The 11081-nt window shown below is 46.8% G+C and overlaps 1 protein-coding gene across 4 annotated transcripts in view; it reads left to right on the plus strand.

Moving 5' to 3' along the window:
- LOC147009296 (dynein axonemal assembly factor 11-like) overlaps positions 1–11057 on the plus strand; it is a 31018-nt gene extending 19961 nt beyond the window's left edge. For 2 of the 4 annotated variants that reach the window (XM_085862061.1, XM_085862064.1), the window contains exons 8-12: positions 745–810; positions 1956–2025; positions 6331–6426; positions 9368–9444; positions 10392–11057. In XM_085862061.1, the coding sequence (XP_085718187.1) occupies positions 745–810; positions 1956–2025; positions 6331–6426; positions 9368–9444; positions 10392–10512 (430 nt within the window). In that variant the 3' untranslated portion in view covers positions 10513–11057. The remainder of the gene's footprint in view (positions 1–744; positions 811–1955; positions 2026–6330; positions 6427–9367; positions 9445–10391) is intronic. The other 2 variants (XM_085862062.1, XM_085862063.1) reach the window with 2 other exon arrangements.
- Positions 11058–11081: the final 24 nt, after the last annotated feature.

Consider the following 11081-nt stretch of genomic DNA (forward strand, 5'->3'; position numbering starts at 1 on the left):
AGACAGACAGACAGACAGACACCAACAGCAAGGTTGAAGAGCAAAATAGAGGGAGATTTGGACAAACAAAAAGGTGTGTGGGGGAATGAGGGGTAGAAAAGAATGCAAGGGGTGGACAAGATGGATGCAGAAGGAAACTCCTAGGAAGGAAAAACTGAAAATTTGGAAGGGGGTGGGCTTAGGGGTGGGGGGAATTGACGGAGGTCGAAAATATCATTGTTTTGGATGGGGGATGAGCTGAATCCCATTATGAGAATACGGAGACTCAATTCCTTTGGCACCAGGTCTCTTCGGAGAATCCTTGGCTATCGCTGGTCGGACTTTGTGTCCAACGAGCAGTTGCTGAGAGAAACTCAAATGAGATTTGTAACCTGCATCGTCCATGAGTGTCAGCTATGGCTGGATGGACATGTGGCTCGTTTTCCTGATGCTGATCCTGCTCACCAGATTCTCTCAGTGAAGGAGCCTCATGAGTGGAGGAGACCAACTCCATATTATTAATTATGACACCAAGTACGAAATTTGGCTCAGGTTCAGGTACATAACAGCCTATTCTTTCGTAAAAGATACTTTGATGCCCACAACATATATGCAGAGGAGACAACCAGTTGACAACCAGTTAATGTGCGATCTAATCCAGGACCAGACGGCTTCTCAGTGAGACTTCTACAAAAGAATTAGATGTTACAGATATCATTGTACCTCAATTTTATTTCGTGAGATATTTTTCTTTCACTGCGACAGGTTCGATTTCCGACTTACTGAGGCAGATGATGACAGTTCCTTCATTCTTGACCTTGCTCTGTACAGGTAAGTGTGAGTCTGCGCAGGTAACTCCATGAAAATCCTTTACGTTTTCATTCACTGATCCGGTCGGTTACATCAATTTGCCTGACTTTTAACTTTTATGGAAACATTAACTGGTGTCATTCTGACTTACTCATCTCTCGAGTAATGTAATATATCCTTTCCTTACAATAGGAACCTTTTATCTAGGTTAAGTGGTTACAAAGTACCCCCCACCCCACAATTACTCCCAATAATTAATCACAACTAATTACCTCCACCACCTTGTTTTCACTCCTATCTGTCTGTTTGTCTGTCTGTGAACAGGATATCTCAAAAAGTTGTGGACTGATTTCGACGAAATTTTGTGGAGAGCTTGGGTATGAGACACAGACAAGATGATCGATTTTGGTGAAGATCCAAATCAGGATCTGGATCTGAGAATTTTTAAAGTGATGTTTCACCATTAAGAAATAAGGCCAAAAACGACATACAGCAAGATTACTGGAAAAAGTTGTGGGTGGATTTGGATGAAACTTGGTGGGCAGGTTGGGTATGTAACAAAGAAGAATTGATTAGATTTTGGTGAAGATCCAGATCCGACTTCGAGAATTTTTTAAGTGATTCTTCACCATTTAGTGATGAGGCTAAACCGATATATAGCACGATATCTCAAAAAGTTATGGACGAATTTAGATGAAACTCGGTGGATGAATTGGGTCGGTGACAAGAAGAAGCCGATTCGATTTTAGTTCTGGTCTGAATCCAGATGCGGTCTGTTAATGGGATACAAAATGTAAACTAATCAGCCTGGCGGAGGTATGTGCTCTCCCGAGTGCCCTTCTTGTTGCAACTGGAAACATAAATGTGGAAATATTGACCCATTTAAAACAGAACTGAGCCTGCTATTGTGCTACTGAGAGTCCACTCCCCCCACATTTCAGACCACTTTCCCCCACCCCTATTTCAGACATCTTTTCCCCCTCCCCCCCCATCTACCTGCTCCACCCCTTTAATTTGTCCCCATCTCCCCTTCCGTTCTGCCCGTCCCAACCCCATCCCCCACCGTTTGCCCATTACACCCAATTCGCCCCCCTGGTAATCATGAAAGAAACTTGTTTTTCTACATTGTCCTGTTACTTTTTGTCTTTATCATCATAAACTCTCAGGTACTTGGATACCTCGCTGGTCGATGTTGACGTCCAACCCAAATACATCAGAGTGAAGGTGAAAAACAAGGTACAGTTCAATCTTCACAACAAATTAGGCTTGAGAAAAGGAAAACTCATTGTTGAGGTGTGTTTGATATGCACCAGTTTATATATATATATATATATATATATATATATATATATATATATATATATATATATATATATATATATATATATATATATATATATATATATATATATATATTTATTTATCGATACAATATATATATTTATCGATACAGTATATAAAGTTATACATATATTTACACACACACACACACACACACACACACATATATATATATATATATATATATATATATATATATATATATATATATATATATATATATATATATATATATTGTGACGTCCACGGGACTTGAACAGTCCCGCCAACGTAGAATGAGCCGAAACGATGAAGGCGATTTATTTGTTTATAACCCAAACATGGCGGTTCTAATCGCTCTACCGCAAACGGGACGAGGAAGGTGGCACGAGTCACTTTTCACTCAGTTGATGATGTTTATTTGTTTTTATATTCACCAGAAATAACAAGACTCGGCAAGAAGAGGGATCTGGGGCGATTCGACGGGATGGTATGCGATCGGGCATGGGGAAAAACACAGACAATTCCAATGAATATAGAGATCTCAAACCTTCTAAGGCGCCAAGCACACACACACACACAAAACGTAGCTATTTCTGGTGGTCAGGCTGGACCGTGGTGTGGACGCAACTGTCCCTGGATCGGCGTCGGACGAGCCGGCCTTGCTCTCGCCAGGGGGGGGGGCAGGAGAAACCGCGGTGCTGTCTACCTCCTGGTCCTGGCCCAAGTCCGCCCACAGCCACCAGGGAACCAGCTCCCGCGCCAAGCCGCGAGCAGGAGAGGGAGGCAGGTCCGCCCGCTGCCCGACCCCGTACTCCGAGCCAGCAGAACCCCAGAGCCAACCGAGGCGAGGCACGAGGCTCGGCAAGGCTCCCAGACACGATCAAGAGCACGATCGACTCAGCACAGCAACCAGGACGCTCTCTGCCGCCACAGCTTCCACACCAAAAAAACACGATCGTTCTGGTTGTAATCTTCTTCTTCTTCCTTTTCGACCCCGAACAGAACCTTTTTATCCTTCTGTCCTCGTCACTTCAATCGAGCCGTTTATTGGCCCACCGCCATCGCCTTCCGCCAATCGTGATCACGGGGCGGAGCCATCCGCTGCACTGTCCTGTGACGTCACGGCCCGTCTTCAGAGAATACCAAAAGGGGTTTACGCAGACACACTTACCCTATCCCGTGTCCCTATCTAATTACGTGACATTTATCATTTCCCCCCTTGAAGAAATGAACATTTACTAGACAACTTATCACCACTGAATTGCTACTTATTACATCGAGATCCTGGTAAACTCGAACAGCATGGCATACCTAATTAAACATCCTAATTACCCTTTGAATGCATACCCCCCCTCAAACGCAACAATATATATATATATATATATATATATATATATATATATATATATATATATATATATATATATATATATATATATATATATATATATATATATATTGTTGTGGGCCGGGGGTCAGGTGAGAAGACCACTTGGTGGGGGAAGCTATCTCCATTCCCACCAGACTCCCTGGAATTGTAGGCCGTCGCACACAGATAATTCCGTGACGCGACGGGTCACTTAACCGACCATGGATGTCAATAACTCAACCATGTGACCTCGGGTCCTCCCGTCTGTGGGTTCATCGGGTTACCTAATTAATCACCTGGTTTAATTACCGGGGAACACGCCCTCAGTACGCCTTGTCTGAACCGGATCACTCCACCGGACTGGATCACTTTTCCGGATTAGATGCAGCCGAGTGAGACTGCCAAGGACATACCGGCTAAAAGGAACGGATCGTTGGGAATAAAGCCCTGGCTAAGCTAGGATTCGGACCATACTGGATCAATGGTAGAAAAGACAAAAACGAGCAGGGAACATTCCTAATAATGATTTATTTACATTGGGCGAGGAAAGGTATGTGGCACGATTAAGATTTATTGGGGTGTGTTGTGGAGAGTTAGGGGAGAGAGGTGTGATGCAGCAAATAAACAAGCAACTTACAAAAACGGACACAGAGCAGACTTAACGTGAAAATAATAACAATAATAATAACAATAATGATCTTCTGCAGCCTTACTTAAGCAGACAGGCGCCAGGACACGCACACACACAGACACAGAAAACCCGATGAAGAGGGAGTATTGAAACGAGAAGGGAAAGGAGTTGAGGCTACGTTCTTGGTACCTTTGTGCTTGATAGCACGATGCGCCACCAATACGTTTCGGGGGGGATGCTCCGTAGTGCAGCATCCGACAGCTGGCACGTCGTCTCTGGCTTCAGCAGAGCGTGTGGAGACCATGTTCGTGAAGGAGGGGCTTGAGTGGAGAAGGGGCGGAGTCCAGGGTGCGTGGACGGAGTGGTTGGCGGGACCAGGTAGGCGGGTGGGGTTGACGTCGTGTGGGCGGAGATGAGGAGGCGGAGTCCAGACAGCAAGAGGTGGTTCGTGCGGAGGGACGAGGGCGAGGCCAGATCGGGCCAGCGAGCGAAAGAGAAAAGAGAGAAAGGCGGAGGGACTGCTCCAAACTTTATAGGACTTGCAGTGCAGGGGGAGGGGCCACCCCGAAGCGAACATCATCACCTGAATCGGGCACTCCGATTGGCCCCAACCCCTCACGTGGCCCGCTAACTTTGGCCGGAAACAGCCTCACTTTGTTTCCGGCAAGGTCACCTCAGACAGCAGCAATATTCCGCTCCGACCCCACGACATGACACGAATCGCCCACACCGAAATTGGCACGCGAACAGTCCTGCAAAAACCCCCGGGCCATGCCCTGGCGACCGGCCGAGGGTCCTGCATGCCCAACCAGCACCGATCAACGTGCGCCAACGCGGCCCGCACTGTACATTCCCTGGCTCGATCACAGCCCTCGCTGGCCGTAGAGACGAGAAGACGTTCACCATCCGTGGGGAATCCGCTGGTGCCAGCGAAGGCCGAAGGTACATCGTTATGGATAAATCCATGCACGTTTCGTGAGCGGCGTACGTGTCTGCCTTCGAGCACATTCGATACAGTGCACGGGGTTCGGCAATTACGCACATGGCCAGCGCTCGCGTTCGCAGGACTCTGCTAGCGTGTGCGCGGGGCGAACACCAATATGTGTCGGATATTGAGGTTGAAAAGGAACGAGCCGCTTCTACTCCGCACACTCGTATCCCGCCCAACATGGCGTGGAGTCGTCTTTATTGGCCTCCATTTGCGTTTCGTGCAGTGTGGTCGTCGTGCCCGCTGTGTATTTCCTGTGTTGTGAAAAACACCATTCGTGCAGCCTTTTAATAAGTATTCATTCGTATGTCTTTTTAATACAACCGGCAATCTTCCCCAGATCATCGGAAGCTCGAGTCGATAATCCCGCACTGCGAAGTGCACGATATGACTCGCTGCACACGTTGGGTTTAGGGCTCGCTTCGGAACGAGGGCTCTGCGCCGTATCATTTCCTTGCAGCGGTGCCGTACGCGCTGGCCTTAATGAGGGTCCACCTCACAGCGAAGGCGCACATAGCTGATTTACCTCAGGAATAATCAGACAAAAAGAAGAGTAGGGACAAAACGAAGAAAAAAATGATGTAAGCAAACCTAGCTATGAGATCATCGCAACGCACTCCCTTGTTGTCCCGCTTGACAAAAGGAAAGGGACTATCTACACGTATAATAATGGAATAACTGTCTTGGGACCACTATCTGTTGGATGAATGCGGTTCCGAGAACCGCAACAATATGTATATATGTATGATCGAAACATGTGGTGTGTTACGAGCACTCCCCCGATCCGCATTGGACATGGACCTCCACCAAAGCGTCACCTCCAACACAGAGGCCTTGGCCCGGCAACTGTCAGACAAAGATTATATGGTCAACTGTGTTATATAGATAATATGGTGAGGGACTGTGTCCATTGGGGATCGGGGGAGTGCCTGTCACACTTCACATTTTTATATTTGCCTGCCGATCACATCACATGCCTTCTGATTTAACGGTTTGCATTAGCAGGAACAATTGTCTGGGTGGCAGACATATGGTTACTCTGTGCAGATTATGCGGTTTTACCGTGTCATGCATAATCCGTGGCGATGCTCAGCATAACAGTCAGGCGGTGCATCTGATATCTACATATATAAATATATATAGATATAAAAGTATATTTTTAAATAAATATATAAAAGTGTGTGTGGAGAAAATACATTTTGAGGAATTCCAAATGGTGTTTTATTCTAGATCTTCCAACTTGTCCTCCCTGACGAAGTGTCCCCTGATAGCAGCGTTGCTCGAAGATCTCAAACCACAGGTCATCTGGAGGTCACCATGCCCAGGGTTTGATTTCACTTTTGCACTTTTCACCTCCACCTTCTAATTTCACTACTTTCCCCGTCAACCTCTTTCATCCAATACCATTCGAGCCCTCCGCGTGCTCATTTTGATCTCCAATCATTTGGACCTCTCGTCTTCAGTTAGTTCAGCATTCCTGCACTTGCTTTTCACCTTTTTTTCAAAACCTTGAAAGCACGAGAGAGATTAATAGATTGATACATCTATACTAATAAAAGGGTGTGTGTGTGTGTGTGTGTGTGTGTGTGTGTGTGTGTGTGTGTGTGTGTGTGTGTGTGTGTGTGTGTGTGTGTGTGTGTGTGTGTGTACATACGGGGTTTCAGAATGTGGAATGGAGTCCTCCAAGGGTGAGCTCAAAGTATCCACCTTCATTTCAGTAAGGGGTCACGATTCACAGACCAGGCTGTGAAGTTTTCTGTTTTCAAAGTTTTGTGTCGAGGGTTCTCTTCAGGATCGTGACATCCCAGGACGGCTTCCAACTGTCATTCGTTTGTCGTGATTTTCCCATGGATGGTTTTTAAATCTCTGTGAGGTTCTTCTTCATCATTCCCCTGAGGTTCTTCATCATCACTGGTACAACTTTGGCATTTTTCAGCTTCCAGGATCTTTTCACTTCATGCTTGAGGTCTTGATATTTGGTCATTTTCCTGATTTCTGCATCATTAGTCCAAAATCACTGGTATTAACACCTCAGTTCGTAATGCCTTCCTCTGTTTTTTCTGGACCGAAGTATGATATCACGGACTCTCTGGAAAATCCTCTATTTCTCTTTGCCGACGACTCCACCCTCTGCCGTACCATCTGTCATCCCTCAGACCGGCAAGCAGCAGCTTCTTCGCTCACTGCAGATCTGGATAAAATCACAAACTGGTCCAACACGTGGAACATGTCTTTCAATCCAGACAAATCTCACACTCTCACTATGTCTCTTCGAAAGGACCGTTTACAAAACCCCCCCATCCACTTTCTCAACAATCCTCTGGAAGAAGTCTTTTCTTTCAAGCTTCTAGGTCTCACTATCTGCCATGACCTTTCCTGGGAAAGTCACATTTCCAACCTCGCCTCAAAAGCCAGTCGCCGACTGGGAATCCTCCGTCGTGCTAAGTCCTTCCTCGGCCCTCTTGAGCTCCTGACCACTTACAAAGCTTTTGTCCGTAGCCTGATGGAGTACTGCTCTCCCCTCTGGGCTGGTGCTCCTGCCTCCCACCTTTCTCGGCTTCACGCTGTCGAAACCAGGGCATTTAAGATCATCGGCATCTCCCGCAATGAAGCTGAGTCTTTGGGCCTCTCACTCAATCACTGCAGGTTGGTCGGTGGTCTTTCTGTCTTCTACCGACTCCTCTCCAGCCTTGCCCCCCTGCTCTCTCTCTGCGATTTGTCCCCACCACATTTCCACAGGGCGCTCAAGGTCCGCCAACAACCCCCTTCTGGTAAAACTACCAAAATCACGAATCACTGCTCATCTTCACTCTTTCATTCCTCTTTTTTCCCGCCTTTGGAATAAACTTCCTCACTCTATTCTTTCCCATTCTTCCCTCCAGGCTTTCAAAACAGCTGTTCACCACCACCTCTTATCTTCCCCCATCCAAATCCTCGATCTTTTCTACCCCCGATAATCCACCCAAGCCCACTTCCTTCATTTCTCCTACTTTCCTTCCTGAAAGTCCCTGAAATGTCCATCTTCTCTTCGCCATGTTCCCCGTCCCATCCCCATCCCTCTCCCTTCCACAGTTCACCTAATGTGTCTGTTCCCCACTGTTTTGTCCCTTCCACTCCCGCCCCTCTTGTCTCATGCCTCCTTGCTGTGAGTTGTGTGTTAGCTCTCATACGAGCCTCGACCAAGGTATACAAAAAAAAAAAAAAAAATCTGGTCGCAATGCTTTGTTGTCGATGTTCACGCCTGATGGAATCATGAGGTCGTACGTGAGCGGTACTTCAATGTTTTCAGTGATTGCTTTTGGTTCATTTTCCCATAAATTTTCTGGAACTAGAATATCAAAGTTTTTGCAGATGTATCAGCGGATTACTTTACAAACTCTGTTGTGACGTTGGGTGTACAGCTGTTCTGACACGTTTTTTTTTTTCCGTCTTCAGTCATTAAGCATCACATATCATTCTATTTGCTAACTCCACCTCCACCCCTCACCTGTCTTTTCTTGGGTTTCTTTTTTTTTTCCTCCTCCCCCCCCACCCTTTTCTCTCACCGTGTCCCCTCCTTGCTCCCCCCTCCTCATAAAATGCAGCACTCTCCTCCCACACCTCTGTCGCTTCCTCGGTGTGTGTGTGTGTGTGTGTGTGTGTGTGTGTGTGTGTGTGTGTGTGTGTGTGTGTGTGTGTGTGTGTGTGTGTCTCTCACGCACCCTCCCTCCTGTAGTGAATAGCAACGTTTGGTGAGGTGTCGCTCTCCTCTCCTCCCCCCTAACCCCCCCCCCTCCTTCATCCTCTCTACCTACCCTTCCTCCTCTCAGCCTACACCTGCCGCCTCTGTCTCTGTCTCTGTCTCTGTCTCTGTCTCTGTCTCTCTCTCTCTCTCTCTCTCTCTCTCTCTCTCTCTCTCTCTCTCTCTCTCTCTCTCTCTCTCTCTCTCTCTCTCTCTCTCTCTCTCTCTCTCTCTCTCTCTCTCTCTCTCTCTCTCTCTCTCTCTCTCTCTGTCTCTCTCTCTGTCTCTCTCTCTCTCTCTCTCTCTCTCTCTCTCTCTCTCTCTCTCTCTCTCTCTCTCTCTCTCTCTCTCTCTCTCTCTCTCTCTCTCTCTCTCTCTCTCTCTCTCTCTCCCCCTCCCTCTTCCTCTCTCCCCCCTCCCTCTTCCTCTCTCCCCCCTCCCTCTTCCTCTCCCCCATCAGCGAAGCGACGGGTTGTATTTGCTAGTTATTTAATAATTTGGAAGCAAATTCGACAAAATGGTTAAGTGAAGGGTCTGTGTTCGTAGGTCGGTGTCATTGTGAAACCACGACCTCGTGCTGAACCTTCGAGACAGGCTTGCGATCAGCCGGACAGCAAGGCGATGTAAGGACCTTTCAGTTTGCAGTGTTGTAAAATAGGTCTTCGGTTACAAAAGCAAATAGATATGTGGTCTCTCCATTTGAACCTCCTTTATATCACCCCCCCCCTCCCCCAGCTGTCATGTTGTGGCTTTTAGTGATCATTTTCCCATTTGTCCTCGTTGCTGTGAAGCACTTGGCTGTGGATTGTCATTTGTCTGCTGGCGGAACAGCTGATGCAGTGCCCCTTGTAAGGTTGGGCAGGAATTTGTAATTTGTTCATGGTTCCGGCGATAGCTCGCTTACTCTTCTCGAAGGACACAGCGGGATCTTTAGCCTCCACAAACTAATGGTGGAAGACGGGACACCCGTTTAACAATCCGTCTGAAGGACGTCACACGCGTTGATGAATCACCCTGCCTGTGAAACACCGGGATGACGGTTTATAGCTGGGTCGTGATTGGAACCCAGGACAAACAACTCGGAGGTGTGTGCATACCTCTCGGCCATCCTTCCAGGTTTCGTTTTCACCCCTGTCTGTCTGTCTGTCTGTCTGTCTGTCTGTTTGCCTGTTTTTGTTTCTGAACAGGATATCTCAAAAGGTTGGCGACGGATTCGGATGAAATTTGGTGGGCAGATTGGGTGTTTGACAACGACGAACTGATTACATTTTGGTGAAGATCCGGATTCGGATCCTACTGCAACATTTTAAAAAAGTGATTCTTCACCATTGAGAGATCGGGCCAAAAACGATATGTGGCACGATACCTCCAAAATGTAATGGGACCGATATGTTCTCGTGGATCAGTCATTGTGTGGCCGAGGTACGCACTCTCCCGAGTGCCCTTCTAGTTATTAAAACGTATGATGGAAGAATATAAACACTAAATGTGGTTGCCTTCTTTTGTTTCACATCATTGTAGTCTTCCAACAATTGCCTTGTGCTTGTTTTTTCCAACTTTCCCCTTCAAGAAGCCCCCCAGAAGAAGGAAGTCGTGCCTCCGCATACCATGCTCATCTGCCTTCACTATCTCGCAGGCCAAAAGTGGACACGACATTTCAAGATGACGATGAAGTACCACCGTTAATATAAGGACATTCGCCGGTCCCTTGTGATGCCCGTGCTTCGGCTGAGCTGATCTGAAGCGACCGTGGTGGAGGACTGTGAACGTGAATGAAACGGAACATCGAGTTTGTGATGCAGTTGCGGATACACGGAGAATGCTTTTGAGTCCGTGTTTTTGTTCCATTGGCACGAAGGGTGCTGCATAATAGAGTATGCCGTTCATCTTCAGCGGCATGCTCAAGGATGCAGCAGCTGAACAGCACAAGCACAGATTGAACTATCCTGATGAACTGTCGCCTGTTACAAGGTTTATTTATTTTATTTTATTTTTACATTTTCACACAACTGTCTGTGTGGTGGTTTCATTGGTGGTGAAGAAACGTGTTGTGGTGGGAATGCAAACTCTCTATGACCAACTTGTTGTGCCCTGAAAATGCATTTCAAAGGCAATACACCTGTTGGTGTGCTGGAGGAATGAAAACGAGACAATGTTGATGATTGAGTTTGAGGTTGTTGTAACAAGGTGACCAAAATGTTTTACGGCTTCAATAATACAGGAAGTAAGTTACGTCGATCGTTCTGCATGTTGTGATGAC

This window comes from Eptatretus burgeri, chromosome 17 (genome assembly GCF_056783735.1).
Source record: "Eptatretus burgeri isolate ZD-2024b chromosome 17, Ebu_testis_v1, whole genome shotgun sequence".
Classification (NCBI taxonomy): domain Eukaryota; kingdom Metazoa; phylum Chordata; class Myxini; order Myxiniformes; family Myxinidae; genus Eptatretus; species Eptatretus burgeri.